At 41.5% G+C, this 27,274-nt stretch overlaps 1 protein-coding gene across 1 annotated transcript in view; it reads left to right on the top strand.

Moving 5' to 3' along the window:
* Positions 1–27,274, top strand: part of LOC128013577 (collagen alpha-1(XVIII) chain-like) — a 63,884-nt gene that overhangs the window by 17,204 nt on the left and 19,406 nt on the right. The window contains exons 4-23 of the mRNA XM_052596682.1: positions 12,798–12,872; positions 13,649–13,741; positions 14,379–14,499; positions 14,694–14,731; positions 14,811–14,951; positions 15,429–15,455; positions 15,597–15,659; positions 17,895–17,963; positions 18,054–18,107; positions 18,548–18,670; positions 20,437–20,490; positions 20,705–20,740; positions 20,874–20,990; positions 22,360–22,425; positions 22,513–22,548; positions 22,715–22,756; positions 23,397–23,459; positions 23,544–23,579; positions 23,664–23,744; positions 23,830–23,895. Of these exons, the coding sequence (XP_052452642.1) occupies positions 12,798–12,872; positions 13,649–13,741; positions 14,379–14,499; positions 14,694–14,731; positions 14,811–14,951; positions 15,429–15,455; positions 15,597–15,659; positions 17,895–17,963; positions 18,054–18,107; positions 18,548–18,670; positions 20,437–20,490; positions 20,705–20,740; positions 20,874–20,990; positions 22,360–22,425; positions 22,513–22,548; positions 22,715–22,756; positions 23,397–23,459; positions 23,544–23,579; positions 23,664–23,744; positions 23,830–23,895 (1,401 nt within the window). The remainder of the gene's footprint in view (positions 1–12,797; positions 12,873–13,648; positions 13,742–14,378; positions 14,500–14,693; positions 14,732–14,810; positions 14,952–15,428; positions 15,456–15,596; positions 15,660–17,894; positions 17,964–18,053; positions 18,108–18,547; positions 18,671–20,436; positions 20,491–20,704; positions 20,741–20,873; positions 20,991–22,359; positions 22,426–22,512; positions 22,549–22,714; positions 22,757–23,396; positions 23,460–23,543; positions 23,580–23,663; positions 23,745–23,829; positions 23,896–27,274) is intronic.

Genomic DNA, 27,274 nt, shown 5'->3' on the forward strand with positions numbered 1-27,274 from the left:
GATTGAATTTATTAATTTATGATTGATTTATTTGACTTTTTTAGTGGCAGTACACAGACACAAATTAATTACTTTGACAATGACCTTTATTTATAAACAATACAAAAATAAAAAATGTAAAAATAATTTGTAGAAGCAGATGTGAACCCAGCAGCTGTAATAGAATACAGCATTTTGGAAGGCATTGTTCATTTTTATAATGCTTCACTACAGGATATGCACAATACATTTTGATATTTCCCTTACTAGTATTAGTAAAATTACTAGTACCTTTTCCATTTTTCTATAAAATTTTTCTTACATGTAAGAACTGATCATAAATCACATGTACATGTTACTAACAATATGTATCATAAATGAACAATTATTCCATTATTATTATTAAATGGAACATTTGCAACTTAATTTACATGATGTGTGTTGTGCTAGGCATCTTTGGTGTTCTCTTGTTATGTCATTTAGATGGTAAATGTATGCCTTTTTATCTTTTGAATCACTTATCAAAAGTTGCTAAAAGTTTCCAAATATATATATTTTTTAAATGGCTAAATTTGTTTCTAGGAGCTTTTGGAAGAAAAAGTTGCTAGGGTAGACTGAAAAGTTACTAAATTTAGACCCTCGTCTTCTAAACTTTGTCATAACTCATGAACAACACACAGGGAGCACAGCAGAAACTCTCGCTGATGCCCAAATATGATTTTAATGAGTTCGGTGCTAAATGTCTTCTGCCTCCCAGTGGTTCATCCGTGCTCTTCATTAAAAAACAAACAAACAAAAAAACAAACTAATATATTTTGTAAATAATCATATACAGTACTGTGCAGAAGTCTTAGGCGACTGGAATTGTAGAATCAGTACGTCACGACACAGATGTTCTGTATCACCGGAGCAGCACAGACGCCAACACATTGATTTGTGGCTCGTTCACATTCTGAACAACATTGGACAACATCAGCCGCGCCACAAGACTGACAACGTGGCAGTCTCGTGTTTTAATGTCTTTCCCTTTAAAGATCCTTAAAAGCATTAATTTATGTTTCCCCTTTTGTTCTCCTCATAAAAAAAAAAAAACTTTCAAAACGTTCAAAGGATATTTCAACATAATTCAACTATACTCTGATCTTGTCGTTTCAGTCCTGTACAACTTTCTTTCTTCCGTGAAACACAAAAGGAGATATTTAAAACAATGTCCATGCTCCTCTTTCCATGCAAAGCAAGCATACAGTAACTAAGGATGGAAAAGTATACCATAAAGTACCATAAAAAAAAATCTATTATTATAGTTGTAATATTGCTGTTACTGTAGTAGCATGGGTCTCAGATGATTAAAGCTGTGTTTGGTCGGAGGAAGAGCTTGTCCATCAGACATCACAGTCAAACAGCTGCAGAGCTTCAAACTTCATGTCAAGAGATACACAACACATAACAGTTGTGTTAATGCTTGGGACTCCATAGACTTTAAACACAAACTCACACACACACATTTTTAAATAATTATATTTCTAGCTCGTATGAGATGACTGCACACAGAGCAGAAGCAGCAAAAACAGCTATTATTATTTATGACCAGCATTGTTTTGCAGTTTGAGTTTCATAATTTACCACACACACTGACAATTCCCTGTTTCCACAATGTTTGATGTTTTATACGCACTCATTTGGATTATTTTAGTCTAATTCAATTACTCTGTGGGTGAAGATACACAATGATATGTTCACTTTTCATTTGCACATTTTGTGTCAAGGCGAAAGATTTCCTAATGCAGATTTTGAAAGGAGTACAAGTTGGTAACACAGATTCTTCACTTACATCAGAAATCTGTGTGCTTTGACCGTCTCTTGAGTGTAAACTGTGCTCCACACAGCACTACACCACTGACTTCAGGGTACATGCACCTTTCTGACCACAGAATCATGTGACGTGCTTTTATTGTGTAGTATTTGGCAAAAAAAATGGTTCCTCTTCAGGAACTCGAGCTGCGACGAGAACGTTTGGGGAACGCATCCAGCGTGACGTCTCTGAATAACATGTATAATCAGTCCAAAGGAAGGGCGAGACGTCATAGGCGGGTGACGTCAGAGACCAGGAAGCATAAAAGCATGAGCGGCGAAGCCGGTAATCAGCCTTGTGTCTTCAGCAAGCGCTCTGTGTGTGTGTCAGTCGCTATCTTTTTTTGAGTCTTATTTAGTGTCGTTTGTCCACTGATAAACTCCATTGTCAAAGCTTCAATCAAGAGAAGTTTTGGGCGAGAGCAGGCAGTGTGTTTTTCCCGCAGTGTCAGCTTCTCGAGGGAGTTGACGGCTGCGATGCGAGTCTTTGCTTCACTCTCAGAAGGCTCTCTTTGAGGAGATAGCTTTCACTGCCGTTTCTCGCGGTGCCAGTCCCGCTTTCGCCGAGGCGAAACGGTGGTTGTGCTCGCGGGATTCGCTTTCGGATCTGCTGGAAGGAATGTAAGACGGGCAAGTCCCTATCTTCTTTCTTAACCACCAGATTCGGCGCCCGCTCTCAGGGGTCAGAAGCCCGCGTTTGCAGTACTTTCTCCCCGATGAGAGGATGCAACGTGCTGCATGTCTTTCTCTGAGGAGATTGATGTGGAAAGGCGTCGATGAGCTCGCCAGTTACACAAGCACCAGTCACACAAGCACCAGTTACACAAGCATATTATGCCTAATATTAACATAAGCAGCATTAATGAAGAGTGGAGATCACGCAGTCAGGTCTCGGGTCTCGCTGTTAAGCGCACCGCTCTCGCCGGGCACACTCTGAGGAGTGTGTCCGTGCATGCGATCTTGCGGTCGCGGTCTCGCTGGTGCTGAGGCATGGCGGCGACCGCGATAGCGGGAATCGCACATGATCTGGCGAACGGGTTGAAGACGGCTCGTCCTATCTCCACCCCGTGTTCACTAGATCTAGAGCTCATTCTCGAGGCTTGGAAACCAGCGCTGCAGTTTCTTCGCCCTCTGAGACAGCTCGCTGCAGCATCCATCTTTCTCTGAGGAGATTGATGTTGTTTGTGTGACTGAGTAGCATAAAATAATATATATATATATATATATATATATATATATATATATATATATATATATATATATATATATATAGTGTACCCTAGAGCTAGTGGCTCTAGGTGCACCAGAGGCCAGTCTCGCGAGACTGGTTCCCTTAGGAGGTCACATGGCGGTGTGGGAGCCCCTGCCAAGTGTACTTCACGGGGTCCTGCCCTGAGCAGGCTCTGGTCAGATGTGGGTCTGAGGACCGTCGTTTTTAGGAGACTTCAGCTACGAGAGTCCTGATGCTGCGGCTCAGGACCTCGGAGGGCAGGCCCCTCTGGGGAAGAGCGGTGTACACCGCATTACACGGTGCCCGTCTCTCCTCAGTGCCCTCAGGAGATCGATCTGCCAACCCTGCCGGTGTTCCAGGGCGCAGCGGTCTCCAGCGAGCGCTTCTCTCAGTTACCGCCCGGAAATGTAGCGGTGCTAAGAGGCTCGCGACCTCCTGGGAGGTTTCCAGAGCAGCTAGTAGCCATCTCCTGCCGGTACGCCGCTTCAGGGCACCAAGCTAATTGCGCTGATGCAACCAGAGATCAGTCTTGAGAGGCTGATTCCCTTAGTAGACTATATTGCAGTGTGAAAACTACTGCCAAATGTGTCTCAGTGGGTCCTGCACACTGTAGTGAGAGGCCACAGAATCCAGTTCTGGTGGGCCCCAAGCAGGCTCTGGTAATGGAACAGAAGTAGACTCTCTCTGAGGATGGAGACCATCGAGGTGTTCCCTCCTTGGGTTGCAGAGTCCTGGTCCTACAGCTGGTACTTCACTGTTCCGAGGAAGGATGAGGTGTTGTGTCCTTTTCTAGATCTGTGCTTTTTGAACCTCTCAGTCAGGGGACTGAAGTTTAGCATGCCTGCACAGGCCAAGTCCGAGGACTGGTGTGTCACGATCTATCAAAAGATGCACTTATCTCCATCCTTTTTCATCGGAAAGAATAACATAGGTTATATAGACAATTGGACGAGCTTTTGGGGCAGACCTGACCTGTTTAAAAGAGATGGTCTTCATCCCTCCTGGGGTGGCGCCACTCTTCTGTCTAGAAATATGGCAAATAGTCTTAGTGTTTATACTTGACTAACTGGGGCCCAGGTCAGGAAGCAGACAGACTGGCTAAACCGACCGTCTGCTAGCTGCCTCCCGTCACAGAGGTCAGTTAATTCTCAGCACATAGAGACTCTTTCACCTAGATATCACACTATAGAGACTGTGTCTGTTCCACGAACTAGAAAATACAAAAAACGTCCAAACCAAGTTAAGGTTAACAATTTAATTGAGGTTCAACAAATAAAAAACAAATGCAATATGGATAAACAAATGATAAAGATTGGCTTATTGAATATCAGATCCATTTCTACGAAAACACTTTTTGTAAATAATATGATAACTGATCATAATATAGATGTGCTCTGCTTGACAGAAACCTGGCTAAAACCTGATGATTACATTATTTTAAATGAGTCCACCCCCCAAGATTATTGTTATAAACACGAGCCGCGTCTAAAAGGCAAAGGGGGAGGTGTTGCTTCAATTTATAATAACGTTTTCAGGATTTCTCAGAGGGCAGGCTTCAAGTATAACTCGTTTGAAGTAATGGTGCTTCATATAACATTATCCAAAGAAACCAATGTTAATGATAAATCCCCTGTTATGTTTGTACTGGCTACTGTATACAGGCCACCAGGGCACCATACAGACTTTATTAAAGAGTTTGGTGATTTTACATCCGAGTTAGTTCTGGCTGCAGATAAAGTCTTAATAGTTGGTGATTTTAATATCCATGTCGATAATGAAAAAGATGTATTGGGATCAGCATTTATAGACATTCTGAACTCTATTGGTGTTAGACAACACGTTTCAGGACCTACTCATTGTCGAAATCATACTCTAGATTTAATACTGTCACATGGAATTGATGTTGATAGTGTTGAAATTATTCAGCCAAGTGATGATATCTCAGATCATTATTTAGTTCTGTGTAAACTTCATATAGCCAAAATTGTAAATTCTACTTCTTGTTACAAGTATCGAAGAACCATCACTTCTACCACAAAAGACAGCTTTTTAAGTTATCTTCCTGATGTATCCGAATTCCTTAGCATATCCAAAACCTCAGAACAACTTGATGATGTAACAGAAACTATGGACTCTCTCTTTTCTAGCACTTTAAATACAGTTGCTCCTTTACGCTTAAGAAAGGTTAAGGAAAACAGTTTGACACCATGGTATAATGAGCATACTCGCACCCTAAAGAGAGCAGCCCGAAAAATGGAGCGCAGCTGGAGGAAAACAAAACTAGAGGTATTTCGTATTGCTTGGCGGGAAAGTAGCATATCCTACCGAAAAGCATTAAAAACTGCTAGATCTGATTACTTTTCTTCTCTTTTAGAAGAAAACAAACATAACCCCAGGTATTTATTCAATACAGTGGCTAAATTAACGAAAAATAAAGCCTCAACAAGTGTTGACATTTCCCAACACCACAGCAGTAATGACTTTATGAACTACTTTACTTCTAAAATCGATACTATTAGAGATAAAATTGCAACCATTCAGCCGTCAGCTACAGTTTCGCATCAGACAGTGCACTATAGACCCCCTGAGGAACAGTTCCACTCATTCTCTACTATAGGAGAGGAAGAATTGTATAAACTTGTTAAATCATCTAAACTTACAACATGTATGTTAGACCCTATACCATCTAAGCTCTTAAAAGAGGTGCTTCCAGAAGTCATAGGTCCTCTTCTGACTATTATTAATTCCTCATTGTTATTAGGACATGTCCCCAAAACCTTCAAACTGGCTGTTATTAAGCCTCTCATAAAAAAGCCACAACTTGACCCCAGAGAACTAGTTAATTATAGACCAATCTCGAATCTCCCTTTTCTGTCCAAGATACTAGAAAAGGTGGTATCCTCACAATTATATTCCTTCTTAGAGAAAAATGGTATATGTGAGGATTTCCAGTCAGGATTTAGACCGTATCATAGTACTGAAACTGCTCTCCTTAGAGTTACAAATGATCTGCTCTTATCATCTGATCGTGGGTGTATCTCTCTATTAGTTTTATTGGATCTTAGTGCTGCGTTTGACACAATTGACCACAACATTCTTTTGCATAGACTTGAACACTTTGTTGGCATCAGTGGAAGTGCATTAGCATGGTTTAAATCGTACTTATATGACCGCCATCAGTTCGTAGCAGTGAATGAAGATGTATCATATCGATCACAAGTGCAGTATGGAGTACCTCAAGGCTCAGTTCTAGGGCCGCTACTCTTCACGCTTTATATGTTACCCTTGGGAGATATCATCAGGAAACATGGTGTTAGCTTTCACTGTTATGCTGATGATACGCAGCTCTATATTTCCTCGCAGCCCGGTGAAACACACCAATTTGAAAAACTAATGGAATGCATAGTCGATATAAAAAATTGGATGACGAGTAATTTCTTACTGCTAAATTCAGAAAAAACAGAGGTGTTAATCATAGGGCCTAAAAACTCTACTTGTAATAACCTAGAACACTGTCTAAGACTTGATGGTTGCTCTGTCAATTCTTCGTCATCAGTTAGGAACCTAGGTGTGCTACTTGATCGCAATCTTTCCTTAGAAAGCCACGTTTCTAGCATTTGTAAAACTGCATTTTTCCATCTCAAAAATATATCTAAATTACGGCCTATGCTGTCAATGTCAAATGCAGAAATGTTAATCCATGCATTTATGACTTCAAGGTTAGACTACTGTAATGCTTTATTGGGTGGTTGTTCTGCACGCTTGGTAAACAAACTACAGCTAGTCCAAAATGCAGCAGCAAGAGTTCTTACTAGAACCAGGAAGTATGACCATATTAGCCCGGTCCTGTCCACACTGCACTGGCTCCCTATCAAACATCGTATAGATTTTAAAATATTGCTTATTACTTATAAAGCCCTGAATGGTTTAGCACCTCAGTATTTGAATGAGCTCCTTTTACATTATACTCCTCTACGTCCGCTACGTTCTCAAAACTCAGGCAATTTGATAATACCTAGAATATCAAAATCAACTGCGGGCGGCAGATCCTTTTCCTATTTGGCGCCTAAACTCTGGAATAACCTACCTAACATTGTTCGGGAGGCAGACACACTCTTGCAGTTTAAATCTAGATTAAAGACCCATCTCTTTAACCTGGCATACACATAACATACTAATATGCTTTTAATATCCAAATCCGTTAAAGGATTTTTAGGCTGCATTAATTAGGTAAACTGGAACCGGAACACTTCACATAACACCGTACTTTCTACATCATTAGAAGAATGGCATCTACGCTAATATTTGTCTGTTTCTCTCTTGTTCCGAGGTCACCGTGGCCACCAGATCCAGTCTGTGTCCAGATCAGAGGGTCACTGCAGTCACCCGGATCCAGTACGTATCCAGACCAGATGGTGGATCAGCACCTAGAAAGGACCTCTACTGCCCTGAAAGACAGCGGAGACCAGGACAACTAGAGCCCCAGATACAGATCCCCTGTAAAGACCTTGTCTCAGAGGAGCACCAGGACAAGACCACAGGAAACAGATGATTCTTCTGCACAATCTGACTTTGCTGCAGCCTGGAATTGAACTACTGGTTTCGTCTGGTCAGAGGAGAACTGGCCCCCCAACTGAGCCTGGTTTCTCCCAAGGTTTTTTTCTCCATTCTGTCACCGATGGAGTTTCGGTTCCTTGCCGCTGTCGCCTCTGGCTTGCTTAGTTGGGGTCACTTCATCTACAGCGATATCGTTGACTTGATTGCAAATTAAAACAGACACTATTTCAACTGAACAGAGATGACATCAATGAATTCAATGATGAACTGCCTTTAACTATCATTTTGCATTATTGAGACACTGTTTTCCAAATGAATGTTGTTCAGTGCTTTGGCGCAATGTATTTTGTTTAAAGCACTATATAAATAAAGGTAAAGGAAAGTTCCTGAGGTTTGCTTTTGGGGGCAAAAGCCTACCAATAAGGACCTTCCACTGGCCTTGCACTCTCACCCCACACTTTCCCGACTCCAATTGACGATTGGTTGATATCAGCTGAATCTGAATCCGAGGTGTCGTTCTCGCTCACATGAAAGAGCTGGGGTTAAGACTTAACGCCAAGAAAAGTGTGCTTTCTCCAGTTCAGAGAACCACTTATCTGGGCATGGTGTGGGATTCGACCACGATGCAGGCACGTATGTCACCTGCTCGGATCGAGTCGATCCTCACTGCAGTCGCGAGAGTGAGAGAAAGCCGGTCACTCACTGTCAAGCACTCACGGAGATTGCTGGGTCTGATGGCAGCTGCGTCCAACATGAATACTATTGGACTGCTATACATGAGACCCCTACAGTGGTGGCTCAAGATCAAGGGGTTCACCCTGAGGGGAAACCCACTTCGCATGCTAAAGGTCACACGGCACTGTCTACGTGCCTTGGACATGTGGAGGAAGCCTTGGTTCTCGTCCCAGGGCCCGGTGCTGGGAGCTCCTTGTCGCCGCGGTATGCTAGCGACGGACGCGTCCCTCACCAGCTGGGGTGCGGTCATGAGTGGCCACCCCGCACATGTTCTGTGGAGTGGTCGCCATCTGACATGGCACATCAACTGCCTGGAGATGCTGGCCGTGCTTTGTGCACTTCGTTTTTTTCTCCCAGGTCACCATGTGTTGGTGCGCACCGACAACACAGCGGTGGTCTCTTACATCAACCATCAAGGAGGTCTGCACTCATGCCGTTTATACAACTAGCGTACCAGATCCTTGTGTGGGCCCAGGACGAATTCCTCTCGCTTAGAGCAGTTCACATTCCTGGGCATCTTAATATGGGAGCAGACATCCTGTTGAGGCAGGGGCCGAGGCCCGGGGAATAGCAGCTTCACACTGAGGTGATGAAGCAGAGTTGGAAATGTTGGCCAGACTCTGGTGGATCTGTTTGCGACTCGAGAGACATTGCACTGTCCCTTCTGGCTTCCTCTGACTCATCCAGCTCCACTGGGCTGGCTGGACGCCATGGTACAGACATGGCTGAGGCTTCATCTGTACATTTTTCCCCCGATTGCTCTGCTCTCAGGAGTTCTGGAGAGAGTGTTCCGGGACGGAGTCCAGCTGCTGTTAGTAGCCCCGTTCTGGACGGGCCGGGTATAGTTCCAGGGCCTGATTTCTCTTTTTGACGGCACTCATGGGAGGTTCCTGTCAGGAGAGATCTCCTCTCGCAGGCGGAGGGTGCCCCCCCCGCATGGAGCTTAGAGGCTGTAGGTGTTGTCTCTGAGGACGCACAACTCTTAGCTTCCGGTCTCTCAACCGAGGTTGTAAGACCGTTCTCCAATCCAGAGCTCCCTCAATGAGGAAACTGTATGCCTTGAAGATGAAGCTTTTCACTTCTTGGTGCGGAGACCGCCAGCTCGACCCGGTTAACTGCCCAGATGGTACAGTGCTGGAGCTCCTGCAGGCTCTCCTCAGGGTTGACCCACTCCACCCTGAAGGTCTACGTGGCGGTCATGGTGACCTACCACGCCCCTCTTGGTGGCCAGTCAGTGAGCAGAAACCCTCTGGTACCATGTTTCCTCCATGGTGCGCTGAGGCTGAGGCCTCCAGCCAGAAGAAGCGAAAGTGAAAGTGAAGTGACATTCAGCCAAGTATGGTGACCCATACTCAGAATTTGTGCTCTGCATTTAACCCATCCGAAATGCACACACACAGAGCAGTGAACACACACACACACTGTGAGCACACACCCGGAGCAGTGTTCATCATTTATGCTGCGGCGCCCGGGGAGCAGTTGGGGGTTCGATGCCTTGCTCAAGGACACCTAAGTCGTGGTATTGAAGGTGGAGAGAGAACTGTATATGCACTCCCCCACCCACAATTCCGTCCGGCCCGAGACTAGAACCCACAACCCTTCGATTGGGAGTCCAACCCTCTAACCATTAGGCCACGACTTCCCTTATGCTAAGCGGTGATCAGGATGCTGTCCTAAGCCTCAATTCCTCTGATCTCCCCTCTCCTGGGGGTCAAGACTCACTTCCTTCTAAAGTTTGGCTTTGGACGGGTTGTCCTCGATTTCTGTCAGGCTCCTCTCCTTCTCTTGCTTTAGCTGTGCTCTTCCACACTAGGGAGAGATTGGAAAGTCTGGCAACGTTGGCATTCTCGTTCCCCACACGTTCTCGACACAGCTCGAGTTCCTGAAGAGGAACGTCTAAGGTTACGTATGTAATCCTGGTTCCTCGAGGGAACGAGAAGCTGCATCGCAGTGCCACACTTCCGGCATCTCTGGCTGGCTCTTGCTTCATCCTTTGAGGCTGATTACCGGCTTCGCCGCTCATGCTTTTATGCTTCCTGGTCTCTGACGTCACCCGCCTATGACGTCTCGCCCTTCCTTTGGACTGATTATACATGTTATTCAGAGACGTCACGCTGGATGCGTTCCCCAAACGTTCTCGACGCAGCATCTTGTTCCTTCGAGGAACCAGGGTTACGTACGTAACCTTAGACGTTTCTTCACCATTGTTTATAAAGCACTTTTTACAGTGATTGTGTTAAAGCAGCTTTACATTATTAAAGAGGGAAATAATGTGTCAAAATAATCTGTCATTCTCCTCTGACCAGACAAAACCAGTAGGTCAATTCCAGGCTGCAGCAAAGTCAGATTGTGCAGAAGAGTCATCTGTTTCCTGTGGTCTTGTCCTGGTGCTCCTCTGAGACAAGGTCTTTACAGGGGATCTGTATCTGGGGCTCTAGTTGTCCTGGTCTCCGCTGTCTTTCAGGGCAGTAGAGGTCCTTTCTAGGTGCTGATCCACCATCTGGTCTGGATACGTACTGGATCCGGGTGACTGCAGTGACCCTCTGATCTGGATACAGACTGCATCTGGTGGCTACAGTGACCTCGGAATAAGAGAAACAGACTAATATTAGCGTAAATGCTGGAGGATGGCAGTCCCGTGGAGCTCGCACTGATCTGATATTGGGCTGAGGGGCTGCCATATGACAGCGGAGGACGTGGCACGAGCCTCTGGGCTTTCAGGGATGAACTCAGAAACAGGAATACGCTTTGGGCTTAACTCAGGAATGAGAGCCATGTCTGGGCTGAACGTGGAAATGGGTGACAAAGGGCTCCAAGGAAAGAGGTGAAAAGTGGGTCAAATTGACCCATGAACATCAAAAGGGCCAGAAAATGATTTGTGTGCACTTCAAAACACGAGAAAATGTCAGAAAATAGAAAAAAATGAATCCCAAATTAACTGGTGTTTCCGACAGCTCAAAAAATCTAAATGGGTAAAATTGACCCGGAAAATAATAGAAATGTTAAACTGAGCGTGTCTGCCTCCCGAACAATGTTAGGTAAATTGTTCTAGAGTTTGATCATAAAAGGATCTGCCGCCCTCAGTTGATTTTGATATTCTAGGTGTTATCAAATGGCCAGAGTTTTAAGAACGCAGTGGACGTGGAGGATTATAATGTAACAAGAGCTCGTTCAAATACTGAGGTGCTAATTTTAGGGCTTTATAAGTAATAAGCAAGATTTTAAAATCTATACGATGTCTGATAGGGAGCCAGTGCAGTGTTGAGAGAACCAGGGTAATAAGAAATTACTAAGCATAACAGTGAAAGCTAACACCATGTTTCCTGATGATATCTCCCAAGAGTGACATGTAAAGTGTGAAAAGTAACAGTCCAAGTACTGAGCCTTGAGGTACTCCATACTGCACTTGTGAGCAATATGATACCTCATCATTCACTTCAAACTATATATTTGAGATTATTCAGTTGAAATCAAGTATTGTACAGTGGGACTAAAGGCACAACTTAAGAAAAAAATGTGCTATTCACTCTGCCTAAAATGAATAATTACAAGAAAAATATTAGGGGTGCTCCGATCACAATCGGCCGATCGTTAATGCGCATCTCGTCAGTAAAGCCGGTTTTCTATCGTGATCGGAGCACCCCTAAAAAATATATATGTTTGTATCGAACATTAATGGAGCAACAGATTTTGTTTGAAAATAAATCATTCAAGTTGTTTATTTTGTAATATATAAAATTTTTTAGAAATGTACGAGGAGGCAAGGGGCCTTTTACCCAACAAACTTTTTATTTTTAGAATGATGGATTCTCTTCTTATCACTGGAATTGGATCCTCTTGCTTTCTGCAGATAATCATGGGAACGTTACCTCCGTTCTCCTGTTTCTGAGGCTGAAGATGACGTGCTGATTCACAGCAGTAATCAGATGTTCAGATTGACTGTTAGCATAACACTGGCTATTTAACATTGAAACAGATCCTGGAGGCTCTGAACACACCCAGAGAATCCAGCTGCTTCCCCAGTCTTCAGTTTTAAGTCACTTTAATTAGAAGTTGTCTTAAATATTTCATACAGGTACATCTACAAAGGGATAGTTTGCAAACCTGCCCAAACCTTCCTCAGAAATAAAAACACACTTACTCTCTCTCTCTCTCTCTCTCTCTCTCTCTCTTACCCACACATCAGCAGTATTTGTTGTCGCTCCAGCGAATGGAAAACAGGTGTTTTTCCTCTGGATGTGTTGCACAAGAGTGTTTACAGCCACGCCTGTGTTAATCAGGACTTCAGCTCGTTAGAGCGCTGAGAAAACACTGACCTCAGCCTTTACATGCACAGAGGTCGAAGGTCAAAAACTGATGCTGACCATTCATGATCAGGTCAGAACGTGGAGAACAGGCTGATATGTGAACTGGTGTGTGTGCGTGTGTGTGTGTGTGTGTGCAGGGCTCGATCCAGCAGCTGCTGCTGACGCCGGATCCCAGCGCTCTGAATGAACAGTGTGAGGAGGACGATCCTTACGTGAGTGTGAGCACATACACGTATACAATATAGACACACAGATCCATAGATCAAATATAATACATATTAATATGGCACAAATCTAGAAGCTCCCCAAAAAGAGCATCATTTTGATCATCAACCTCAGAAGTTCATGTTAAATATATGCATATTTATTTACAAATATTTGAAGCATAATTTATTTCAGCGATGCAACATAGACTATGTTGCATCTATGAAATAAATTATGCTTCAAATATTTTTCAATAAATGTAAATAAATATTTACATTTAAATATTTAGTTACATAGATGTTACATAGATGCAATATTAAGAGAGGAACCAGATATTTGATGTTTAAAGCTGCTAGTGTTCATAAAGTAACAGATTTTGTGCTACTTATGAAGAACGGAGAACAGAGTTCAGTAGAGTTCAGTAGAGTTCAGTAGAGTACAGTAAAGTTCAGTAGACTAGCAGCGTCATCTAGTGGCTGTAGTGTGTCATTACAGCTCAAAGGTTTGCTGTGAAGATGCTTTTTAGTTTCAAATGCTTTACATAGTACTTGTGTTGTGAAGTAAGTTTTATTGGTGTGTTTTATGAATTTTTAATGATATTTTAACACTGCTGTTTATGGTATTGTTTTAGTTTTACAGTATTTGTTGGTCTCTTCTTATGGTTCTGACTGTGCTGTCTAAATGAGAGCGAGTTGAGTTTGATTGTCTCCAGACTGTACACACACACTCACACACACACACACACAGTGTGAACCGGGAATAAACACTGAGCGTGTGATTCCAGGCGTCTGGATACGGCAGCGGTGACGACATCTACGATGATACGGAGACTCCGGACGAGGTCAAGAAGGTGTTTGAGGAGAGAGAATATGTGATGGTGAGAGACGCTTCACTGAACTCATGCTAGTACAACAGACATGAACACACACACACACAAACCTAGCAGTGTGTCACTGAGATGATGTCCTTCATCTCTCACTCAGCAAGAACTTCCACTACTGTTTAGGAGAACTCTTAGTGCTGAGATGAAATGTTTTGTGAATATGGCCCCAGATGATCATGTGAGAGTGTCCCGACGGTCACGGCTCTGTCCAGCAGAGGGAGACAAACACACATTCATTAGTTTATATCACAGCCCTGTTGTTGCATTATAATTCACCAAAGCACTTTATTGGGCCGTATGCACCACAGACAGCATTACTCAAAAGTGTTTGACCGCTAAGATTCTTGATGTTTTTTAAAGTCGTCTCTTCTCACCAAGACTGCTAAAACATTACTGTTCAAAAACTTTTGACTGGTAGTGTAAGTCGTTGATTTTTTAAAATAAATTTAGTCTTTTCTTTTTATTTATCTATAATATTAATTGTAAATGCTAATATTTATCAAAATATAGACCTAAAAAGGCCAGAAGCCATGAAGTCTTGATTTGCCAGGCTCTGGGAGTGTGATGGATGACAGGTTCAGTGATGCTCAGGCTTCATTCCCTGTGTTCTCTTCGGTCGTTTGGTGTTTAGTCGGAGGATGTGGAGTCCGGTCCGATGAGAGCGCCACCTACTGAATCTCCCTCGTTCAGCACCGAGACAGATGATGAGGACCTGGAGGAAGGCTCTGGAGAGGACATCATCATCATCAGCGGTCTGAAAGTCTTCAGATCATTCTCCTGTCATTCATTTAGGTGTTTTTGAGTCCACAGCGGTCTTCTCTTTCATCCCAGCAGTTGTCTGATATTTTCCTGAACCCAGAGTTTACATGACCAGCTTTCATCTGATTTGTTTATGCAGTTTTTCATATGCATCATGCTATCTGTTTGTGTTTCTCTGTCACCGCAGAGCCGATCAGATCAGAAGGAGCTTCTCAGGACAGAAACGTGAGTCTGTCTCTGTCACAGTTTCAGTTTTCTTTTTTCAGGCTTTCTCTCTGACTGTATTTGCTGCTTGTGTTTTCAGGTCATTACCATGCAGAAGGGAGAGAAAGGAGAGCGAGGGCCCCCGGGGCCTCCAGGACCCACCACTCCACACACACCAGGAGAACCAGGGCCCCGGGGCCCACAGGGAGCGCCTGGAGAACCAGGACGAGACGGTCGGCCTGTGAGTATACACTACTGTGTTTACACATACCAGGAATTTGTTTAGTGACAAGCTGATTGATTGATTGATTGATTGATTGATTGATTGGTTGATTGATTGGTTGATTGGTTGATTATTCCTGATGTATGTAACACTGCAGTCGATGCTCAGAATCAGAATCAGATCACTCTGTGGTTGGCAGATCACATGATTATGGAGCGTCTCTTGTGAACTGATTGAATCAGTGCTTTATTGCTGGTTAGCAGTGTTAATACGTTCTGCGTAGCGTTGCAAACCTATGGTTGTTTTTTTAGTAAATTTTTTGCAAGTGTTGATCATGAAAGTGGTTTCTGGCACTGCAGGTGTTTGAAGCAGAACAGCATTATTCTCTCACACACACACACATCATTAATGAGCTGTTTCCAGAACGCCTCGGAGGACAAGAAATGGACAAATAGACACAAATGCTGTATTAATGCTGAATTTGTTCTCTTACAGGGTGATCCAGGGAAAGATGGAGCTCCGGTGAGTATCTTCTCATGCACAGTTTCTGTGTAGATATGATATGAGAGTTTTAATCTACTAAGCACTTGGGAAAAAGTGTAACTATATACATGCTGATGTTTGAGTAGCATGGATGAATGTGATCGTTTTCTTTATGTTCAGGGAGAGGCTGGACCTCCGGGATTCCCGGGCCTTCCTGGAGATCCGGGTCCCAAAGGTGACAAGGTATGACACATGCTGGCTGAATATGGTTTATAATAGCATGCCGAATAAACCTGTAGAGTGTCACAGTCATATTTGTATTTAGGGAGATTGATGTTTTGTGATCTCTTATCAACTGTTAAAGGCAGGCCGATTATGAGCTCTGAGGCTGTTGACCGATGCTATATGCGTCAGTGGAAAGCATCAGGACACATTATTTCAACTTATATTTAAAATAGTGTGTAACAGCAATGATGCTGTGGGAAAGTTCCACCAATCAGAGAGTCTTGGTGAGGCCAAAAGAGCTCTAGCTCCGCCCATTCACACAAATCACAAAAAAGCTTAAATATTTTTATGCGTATTTTGTAATAAATTTGAAATATACTGTTTGTGCAAAAACAATCCAATGCATAGTTTGATATTTCTCCATCATTTTACATTTTCTGCAGAGCTTCATGGGATTGTAGTTCTATCCTTCTCAAAATCATCATTTTACTCTTTATCTTTATCTTTTTGTCCAATTTTCAAATACTTTATTTTTCCTTCAAATCAAAGTTTGTAATGTTGTGATTGTGTGACGATTCGTGCACCCAGAGAGACACAAGGAGAGCGAGAGATCTAGGTAGAAGGGTAGCCTCCGTGGCCACAACAGGAACAGTCGGGTGCTCAGAGAGTTCGACTGAGACATGACAAGTCTCTGGTAGTTCCACAGAGAAGTGACGAGACTCTGGTAGTTCATCAGAGGCGAGGAGAGACTCTGGTAGTTCCACAGAGAAGTGACGAGACTCTGGTAATCCCATGATGTTTATACTGGATTCCAGAAGATCGGTGCTGACTTGACTCTGCTCATGAAGATCATCGGTGACTTGTATTTGTTCATGAAGATCAGTGGTGACTTGAATTCTCCCATGAAGAACCCCGGTGACTTGACTCTGTCCTTGAAGATCAACGGTGACTAGCCCTGATTCTGGAAGGTCAACGGGTGACTAACCCTGACTCTGGAGGGTCCATGAGCACCTGACTCGACTCGGGAGGGTCCACGAGCACCGGATTTGATTCTGGAGGGTCAACCGGAACCTGACTCAACTCTGGAAGGTCAACAGGAATCTGACTTGATTCTGGAGGATTAACTGGAACGTGACTCGACTCTGGATGGTCAACGGGAATCTGACTCAACTCAGGAAAGCCCACTGTAGCTGCCATCCTCTGCAGTGGCTCCGGGCTGGCGGCCATCTTGTACTGTGGTGTTGGCTCAGCAGACGTGACGTGAACAGTCTCTGGATCAGCAGACGTGAACACTCCTGGGAACTTCTAGGATCTTTGACAGCTTGGAGAAATAATCCAAAAACGTCTCAGCGGCCATCTTGGGCGTTGGCACTGAGCTAGTGTCCATCTTGCACCGTGGCGCTGGGCTGGTGACCACTTTGTGCTGTGGTGTTGGCTCGACAGATTGCACCTCCTTTCCCCTCTCCGTCCACAATGGAGAGACGGCGGCTCCCCTCCGAACTCAGGGTCGACAGGGGGCCATATTGGAGAGTGATGCCGGACCTCCTCTCGACCACTCACTCCTGAGCGACTTTCCCTGGTCCCAAGAAACATGACCAGGCGAGTACCCTCGAAACCATTCCTTACCCGCTCGGTGACTGGGAAGGAAATATGAATAAACATACAGCTGGATCTCTGTTTTGGATGGAGTACTTATGTGATGATTCGTGCACCCAGAGAGACACAGGGAGAGCGAGAGATCCAATTGCAGGTATTTTAATATATGGTTATCCAAATCGTAGTCGAATACAGCCAAGGTCAAAACCAAAAAGACAAACAAAACAAACAAAGTAAAGGGACAGGAAAAGAGATGACTCGGAGGATGAGCAGACAGGAAGAATATCGGGGGACAAGAAAGCTGGACACATGAAGGGTAAGGACTCCATACAAACAACAGGGAAAGACTGGTATTTATAGGGAGGCTAATGACACTAAAGTTACTGCACCTGGTGCAATTAACAGGAGTGCAATTACTGTGAAGACAGGACCAGACCAGAGGTTATTATAGTGCCTACGGTGAAGTGAGCTCACTAGTGGACACCCAGGGAAACAGAGACTAGACAGCGTGACAGATTGTCCTCGTAGTTGGTTGTTTTGGTTCATGGATTATAATGGTTAGATCATAATAATAGGTTATAATAACTAATGTGCTCAATGACTGCTGACATGATGAGTTTGGGCCAATCACAGCAAGCGATCCACTCGTGTGTTTAGGGTGATCCTGGTGTGGGCATCCCGGGGCCGCCTGGACCTCCCGGACTTCCAGGAACATACAAGTATTCGGTATGTACCATTACATATTATTATGTGCATACTGATTTAATTCTGTATGTCATAACAGCAGATGTCCTGACTGTAAACTCCCATGAGCAGGAGCACTCTGGATCGGGTGACGTGGATCTGGACAGTGACGCAGAGCTGATACAGGTGAGTTATTACAGGCCCTGCGGAATTAAAGAATGATTTAAGACTGAACAAAACGAGACATGAGGTAGTCATTATTTACACGTGTAAGATCAGTTTTCAGACAAAGAATTGGGTGCTCAGGTTAATTTTCATTGTGTTGGATTTTCTGTGTGATTTAATTTTCTGTGTTGGCACCGAAACTCTGGAATAGTCTTTGCATATTAGAACTGCCTCCACAGTGGTATCTTTTAAATCTTTCTTAAAAACTCATCTTTTTTCTCTGGCTTTCCGGTCTAAATCAAATAGCTGAGTAAGTGTATTGTTTGTATTATTAGAGTAGCTAGATATTTGTATAGTATTGTATGTTTGTATGTTTTCAAATTGTGCAGCACATTGGTCAACTACCTGTTGTTTTTAATTGTGTTTTATAAATAAATTACCTTACCTTGGACTGTCATCAGGGTCCTCCAGGGCCTCCGGGGCCACCGGGACCCCCGGGTCCTTCTGTCGGAGCTCATCCGGGACCCATCGGGCCTCCAGGGGCTCCTGGAAGAGACGGGGAGAAGGGCAAACCTGGAGTCCCGGTGAGTGAGGATCAGGACTGATTCTAGACCTGTGTCCGAGCTGAGCTGAAGCAGTCGTTGTGTACTCACTATTCCTCATGAATAATGTCTGATTTTCTTTGAACAACAAATAAAAAATAGACAATGCAAATTATTTTCTCTTAAACCATAACATAATTAAATCGAGTATCATATAAAAATACACAACATTCAACAATTATTGATGGATAAAATACCTGAAAAGTGACAGGAAACACATTTAAAATGTTACAAAAAATCTGTTTCAAATAAATGTTGTTTCTATTCACTAAAAATTAAGATGTTTCCACAGAAATATTGAGCAGCATAACTGTGTTCAACACTGATAATAATCAGAAATGTTTCTTGAGCAGTAAATCATCATATTATTCTGATTTCTGAAGATCATGTGACACTGAAGACTGGAGGAATGATGCTGAAAATACAGCGGAGCATCACAGAAATACATTACACTTTAACACAGATTCACACAGAAAACAGATGTTTTACTCTAGAATAATATTTCAGTTTTTACTGTATTTATTTTTATTTTTTTTATTATTATTTATTTTACAAATGTAGCCTCAATGAGCAGAAGCCAACCAAACTCTTCTTTCAAACATGTTTATGAAAAACAGTCCACAATACTCTAGAGCAGCGCAGACATTTCTCAAAACATCTCCCTTTGTGTTCCACGAAAGTAAGAAGGTCCTGATGTAGGTGGAGCAGGTGCCTGGCTCTGGATTGGAGATAGAGATCCGGTCACGATGCTAAACTCAAACCATCATGTTCCACACACACAGATATCTACTGTTTTCATACGCAACCTTCTAGATCACGTCACAGTCAAGTGTGTGAAAACATGTCCTCTGTGATGTAGACACAGGGCCCGGTGTTTAGCAGATTATACGTGCACTAAAGCACTTCTTCACTTTACTATAGAAGCTTGTTTCCAACATGAGATAAAAATAAAGTTCTGAGTTCATGTCATAATTTTCTTTTATCTTGCAGTTCTGATTATCCTGTGTTGGAAGGAATCCTTCATAATCTAAAATGGAATAATAAATAAATATTAAATTTTTATTGAAAATCCGGTTGCACTTTATTTTACAGTACGTGTACTTACATGTGCTTATAGTGTACTTATCTGGTAATGCAAGGTAACTACATGGGTTAGGGTTAGGGTTAGGGATAGGTTCAGGGTTAGTACCTAGTTATTACATAATTATTGTAATTACTTTATTAAGTACATAGAATGTACATGAGGAACAGGACTGTAAAATAAAGTGCAACCGAAAATCCTTTAGATGTCATAATGCCATCACTGGACCGTTTGAATGGTTATTACAGTCTGAGAAACATTACATTACATACTTGTCCAGACCTCCGGATTGAAGTAATAGTTCCCAAATGTTTTGGGTGAAAATGTAAATTAATATTTATTCCCCAAGCCGATCAGATTAATCCGATAAAGTTTTCAGATGAACACTGAGCTGTGAAGCTGTGAATGAAGCTCAGATCAGCCTGGAGGAGAGGAGAGCGAGATTCAGTTCTTCTTCATATGAACTGACATTCATCTGCTGAACTCGTATGATGGAAGTGACAAAGCTACTACTAACTTCCTGTTTCCTGCTTGAACACAGTCACAAAAACCAGACGCTTCTCTGACAGCAGATTTCCAGAACGACTGCTCAAGAAAAGCCCAATAACACCTGAGTCAGGACTGTGTTCAGTGCTGGAGGTTTATGTGGTGATTTCTGTCATTTCAGGGTGAACATGGACAAAATGGTCAACCAGGAAAAGATGGAGAAAAAGGGCAGAAGGTAAGATATTTGATTAGGAAATATAATTGTTCCAGGCTTGAATATTCTTGCATTTGTATTTATCTCTGTTTGTTGATTTTGAATGATTTAATTCCTGTATTCGTCTCTTGCTGTCTATCGTGACTATAATACACACATTCATGTGAAGTCACACTTCCACAGATTATTTCTGTTTCCAGCTGATATCCTCCTGATGTCTTGTGTTTTTTGGCAGGGGGAAGCAGGTTTACCTGGAATCACGGGACCAAAGGTAATGTTGTTTGGATCACACTACTTTAGATCATGAGTAAATAATGTAAACGATCAGAGATGTGTTATGAGTTTGAAGACTTGACTGAACATTATTAGGCTGTTATAGCTCTAGAAGTGATCTTTGTGTTCAGGGTGATGCAGGCCAGCCGGGGCTCCCAGGACAGACGGGGACCGAGGGCCCCAAGGGTCAGTCTGGTCCTCCAGGGCCCCCCGGACCTCCAGGAACCGGCTTCAGCTTTGACATGATGGTGTGTTTCACTGACCTTCAGATTCTATCGATCTGACAGGTTTTTGTTTATTTACTTATCTACATGTGAGGATTGGACAGTTGTGACCCTGGAGCACAAAACCATCTTAAAGGGTTAGTTCACCCAGAAATCAAAATTATGTTATTAATAACTCACCCTCATGTTGTTTCAAACCCGTAAGACCTCCGTTCATCTTCTGAACACAGTTTAAGATATTTTAGATTTAGTCCGAGAGCTCTCAGTCCCTCCATTGAAGCTGTGTGTACGGTCTACTGTCCATGTCCAGAAAGAGAAGAAAAACATCATCAAAGTAGTCCATGTGACATCAGAGGGTCTTTATGCAGCATTGTCTTCTCTTCCGTGTCTGCTGTGAGAGAGGGTTCAAAACAAAGCAGTTTGTGATATCCGGTTCATGAACGAATCATTCAGTTCACCAAATCAAACTGAATCTTTTAATGTGGCTGACACTCCCTCTGAGTTTATACAAACCAATATTCTGGAGTAATTCATGTACTCAAACAGTACACTGACTGAACTGATGTGAAGAGAGAACTGAAGATGAACACCGAGCCCAGACAGATAACTAACAACAGACTGACTGTTTTCCTTACCTTTCTGGACATGGACAGTAGACCGTACACACAGCTTCAATGGAGGGACTGAGAGCTCTCGGACTAAATCTAAAATATCTTAAACTGTGTTCTGAAGATAAACGGAGGTCTCACGGGTTTGAAACAACATGATTTATTAATGAGTTATTAATGACATAATTTTGATTTCTGGGTGAACTAACCCTTTAAACCATCATAAGGGTACATATTTAATAATTGAGATTGCTGCATAATCTGAAGCTGAATAAATGATCTCTCCAGTGATGTGTGGTTTGTTCGGAGGACAATATTTGTCTGAGATACAACTATTATAAATCTGGAATCTGAAGGAGCAAAAAAAACTTTAAAGTTGTTCAAATGAAGTTCTTAGCAATGCATATTACTAATAAAAAATTAAGTTCTATACATTTACAGTAGGAAATTTACTAAATATATTCATGAACATGTTCTTTACTTAATGTCCTAATGATTTTTTAGAATATTGATATATATATATACATTTTTGGCTATTGCTACAAATATACCTTTGCTACTTATAACTGCTTATAACTATTATCATCCAGGGTTTTAGTAAAGTTTTACTGATGTGTTTTCTTTTACATATGTTCTCATTGATCTAATATTAGATTTTGTCTGAAGAGCTGAGAGCACTTGAAAGTGAAGTTGATACTTGCGTTTGAATCAGTGCAATGAGCTGAACTGTGGGTTCAGTCTTTGAAATGTTGTGATTGTTTGATTCGATGTCTGTTCTGCGGCAGGATTTGGAGGGCTCGGGTCTGGATGAAAGCAGTGGTTTCAGGCCTGTGCTGCCCCGAGGACCACCTGTACGTACAGTACATCCACATTTACTGAAGCTTTCTGGCTCTCACAGCTGAACTGCAGCTCATTCTCCTGTATTTCCTCATCCTCAGGGCCTTCCTGGGCTCCCAGGACCTCCAGGACCACAGGTACACACAGAGAACTGGCATGATCTATCAATACTGTAAAACCTAGATATGGCATCTACCATGTGATTTTATACGTCATTAGCTGGAATCACTGTAGAGAGAATACATACCTAGTGTTAGAGGTGCTTTAGTGTTTATTTAAATGAACCCAAATCTACACTTTCAGGGAAAAGAAGGAGCCGTCGGTCCTCCAGGTGTTTCAGTGAAGGTCTGTGTTCCTCTCACACACACACACACACACACACACACACACTTTCCCTTACACAACTGTTTCCATTCCTTTTTCCAAAGAAATCATGCTGTTCCCACCCACATGTTCCCCATCAGCCCCAAATTTCCTATCTTTGGCACATCTGTAAGGGTCAGCGAATGCATCTCAGGCCTTGACCTCCTTCATAGTGCAGTTCAAAGTAAAAACACATTATAATGGCTTTATATTACATAACACACAGTTACAAAAGTTGGATTCAAGAAGTTTCTATTCTCTTCTATTTAAAAAACCGTAGCTACGTTTTCTGTACTAGACTAACTGAGACTTGTCATGGCACTTGTATACTGTTGTTGTTCTCTTGTTGTCTGATTGCTTCTATTGTTCTCATTTGTAAGTCGCTTTGGATAAAAGCGTCTGCTAAATGATTAAATGTAAATGTAAGCTATCAGCTAAATCAGATTCCAAAATGATTGCTCCCATGCTCTATGGCAAGCTTACAATCTGCCATAAACGCCATTAACATAGCTGTACATATTCATAGGACTTCTATATTATATATAGTTATATTATATAATTATTTATATGTGATATGAATATTATCAGACTTATGATAATCAATTCTCCTCCACTCCACTAGGGGGAGCCAGGCGCTAAAGGAGACGATGGACAGACTGGGGCTCCTGGTCTGCCCGGGCGACAAGTAAATATACACAAAAACAAAATAGGCTTTAAAACTTGATCTTAATTAATGTTGTTAATATGTATTTCCATTTTTTTTTTTCAGGGGGAAGGGGGAGAGAAAGGTGATAAGGGTCAGAAGGTTTGTATTCTCATCACATCTGTGGTGTATCTCTCTCAGACCTGTCAGCTTTGATGCTAAAAGTTGGTGTGTTTTGTGTTTCAGGGAGAGAGAGGTCTAGATGGAATCAGTTTACCTGGACCTCCGGGCCCTCCTGGACCTCCTGGACCAATCATTAATTTACAGGTGAGTCCATTATTGTCTCACCTTTTTTTAAGGATCTGGATGATAATTCCAATGAATGTATTTTTAATTATTTCTCCACCCTCAGTTGATGCTGAATGACACCGAAGGAATCTTTAACCTTTCAGGGATTTTTGAACCACAAGGACCATTGGTAAGAAGCCTTTCCTTGCCCTGTTTGTTGTTGTTATGGCTTAAGTAACCTTAACTGACACCAAAAAACACAACAACGAATCAGAAAACACAACAGTGAATCAGAAAACACAACAACGAATCAGAAAACACAACAGTGAATCAGAAAACACAACAACAAATCAGAAAACAACAATGAATCAGAAAACACAACAACAGATCAGGGGCCTGTACCATGAAGGTAGCTGAACAAATTCAGAGTTACAGGATTAGTTTTGAGTTGACAAAACCAAACCTCTCCAGTCCGGCTTTGTTGGTACCATGATGCTGTTCATCAAGTTTCTTTGTCAACTCAGGCTTTGATCCTGAGTTTGTGGAGCGCATGCACATGAATGTGTGACATCACTGGTGAACAGCCAATCATGGCCTTGCAATACAAAGCAAGTTTGATTTACTTCTGGCGAGAGACCAAGCGAGATTCAAAACTGAAGGTTAAAGGTTTTGCTAAAGGTTAAGAGATTGATGGATATGACTAATTTAAACGTCATATGAAATATGAAGGAGGACAAATAAAATAAATTATCTTGCTTTATCAGTGAAGTCACAAGTGAAACTCATTAACTTAGTTTACACATTTGAAAATATATAGTGATAGAGACTCGAACATGTAAGGTCAGATTTTTTATTTTTTAAATAGTGCAATCTTTTGATCTGTATCTTATCTGTATACATTACTATTTAAAATAAACGATTTATAATAACTGTTAAAGTAAAATTGCTTGTGTGTAAAATATAAATAATAATATTATTCACAATAATTATATAAATCATAAAAAAAGACTCAGTAATTATCTTTTTTTTTTTTTTTCAGCATTAGTGACCTTTAATTTGGAGCAAGATAAACTGGAGTGACTGTGTCAGACATGTGTCCCTTCTCTCACATTTGATTAGTCCAGCTTCAGTTTGAGATCTCTAACCCAGAACATAGCCTGCCCCGGAGCAGGTTAGCTGTGGAGTGTAAGTTACTATGGCAATAAACGCAGCTAAAAGCCAAGCCACTTACATGGTACCTAAAACCCAGGATTGGTGCAAACTAACCTGAAACTTACCTGGCCAGCCAGCTAATCCAGCTTCATGGTACAGGCCCCAGAAAACACAACAACAGATCAGAAAACAACAACGAATCAGAAAACAGAACAACGAATCAGAAAACACAACAACAGATCAGAAAACAACAACGAATCAGAAAACACAACAACAGATCAGAAAACAGACCAACAAATCAAAAAACACAACAACAGATCAGAAAACAGTACAACGAATCAGAAGACAGAACAACGAATCAGAAAACACAACACTAAATCAAAAACACAATAACGAATCAGAAAACAACAACAAATCAGAAAACAGACCAACGAATCAGAAAACACAACAACGAATCAGAAAACACAACACTAAATAAAAAAAACACAACACTAAATCAAAACACAACAACGAATCAGAAAACAGAACAACGAATCAGAAGGCACAACAACAGATCAGAAAACAACAACAGATCAGAAAACACAACAACAGATCAGAAAACAACAACAAATCAGAAAACAGAGCAATGAATCAGAAAACACAACAACAGATCAGAAAACAGAACAACGAATCAGAAAACACAACACTAAATCAAAAACACAACACTAAATCAAAAACACAACAACGAATCAGAAAACACAACACTAAATCAAAAACACAACAACGAATCAGAAAACACAACGAATCAGAAAACAACGAATCAGAAAACACAACAACAGATCAGAAAACAACAACAAATCAGAAAACAGAACAACGAATCAGAAAACACAACAACAGATCAGAAAACAGAACAACGAATCAGAAAACACAACACTAAATCAAAAACACAACAACGAATCAGAAAACACAACACTAAATCAAAAACACAACAACGAATCAGAAAACACAACACTAAATCAAAAACACAACAACGAATCAGAAAACACAACGAATCAGAAAACAACAACGAATCAGAAAACACAACAACAGATCAGAAAACAGACCAACAAATCAAAAAACACAACAACAGATCAGAAAACAGTACAACGAATCAGAAGACAGAACAACGAATCAGAAAACACAACACTAAATCAAAAACACAATAACGAATCAGAAAACAACAACAAATCAGAAAACAGACCAACGAATCAGAAAACACAACAACGAATCAGAAAACACAACACTAAATAAAAAAAACACAACACTAAATCAAAACACAACAACGAATCAGAAAACAGAACAACGAATCAGAAGGCACAACAACAGATCAGAAAACAACAACAGATCAGAAAACACAACAACAGATCAGAAAACAACAACAAATCAGAAAACAGAGCAATGAATCAGAAAACACAACAACAGATCAGAAAACAGAACAACGAATCAGAAAACACAACACTAAATCAAAAACACAACACTAAATCAAAAACACAACAACGAATCAGAAAACACAACACTAAATCAAAAACACAACAACGAATCAGAAAACACAACGAATCAGAAAACAACGAATCAGAAAACACAACAACAGATCAGAAAACAACAACAAATCAGAAAACAGAACAACGAATCAGAAAACACAACAACAGATCAGAAAACAGAACAACGAATCAGAAAACACAACACTAAATCAAAAACACAACAACGAATCAGAAAACACAACACTAAATCAAAAACACAACAACGAATCAGAAAACACAACACTAAATCAAAAACACAACAACGAATCAGAAAACACAACGAATCAGAAAACAACAACGAATCAGAAAACACAACAACAGATCAGAAAACAACAACAAATCAGAAAACAGAACAACGAATCAGAAAACACAACACTAAATCAAAAACACAACAACGAATCAGAAAACACAACACTAAATCAAAAACACAACAACGAATCAGAAAACACAACACTAAATCAAAAACACGACAACGAATCAGAAAACACAAAAACGAATCAGGAAACACAACACTAAATCAAAAACACAACACTAAATCAAAAACACAACAACGAATCAGAAAACACAACAACGAATCAGGAAACACAACAACGAATCAGAAAACACAACAACAAATCAGAAAACACAACAGCGAATCAGGAAACACAACAACGAATCAGAAAACACAACAACAAATCAGAAAACACAACAGCGAATCAGAAAACACAACAGCGAATCAGAAAGCACAATTAATCAGCTAAAAGAAAACAGAACAATGCATCAGAAAACAACTATAAATCAGAAGAGAAACAATCAATCAAATAACACAACAAATCAGAAACCATAACAAAAAATCTGAAAATAAGCATGACATATAATTTATCATTGTCTTCAAATATG

This window comes from Carassius gibelio, chromosome B24, assembly GCF_023724105.1.
Source record: "Carassius gibelio isolate Cgi1373 ecotype wild population from Czech Republic chromosome B24, carGib1.2-hapl.c, whole genome shotgun sequence".
Taxonomy (NCBI): Eukaryota; Metazoa; Chordata; class Actinopteri; order Cypriniformes; family Cyprinidae; genus Carassius; species Carassius gibelio.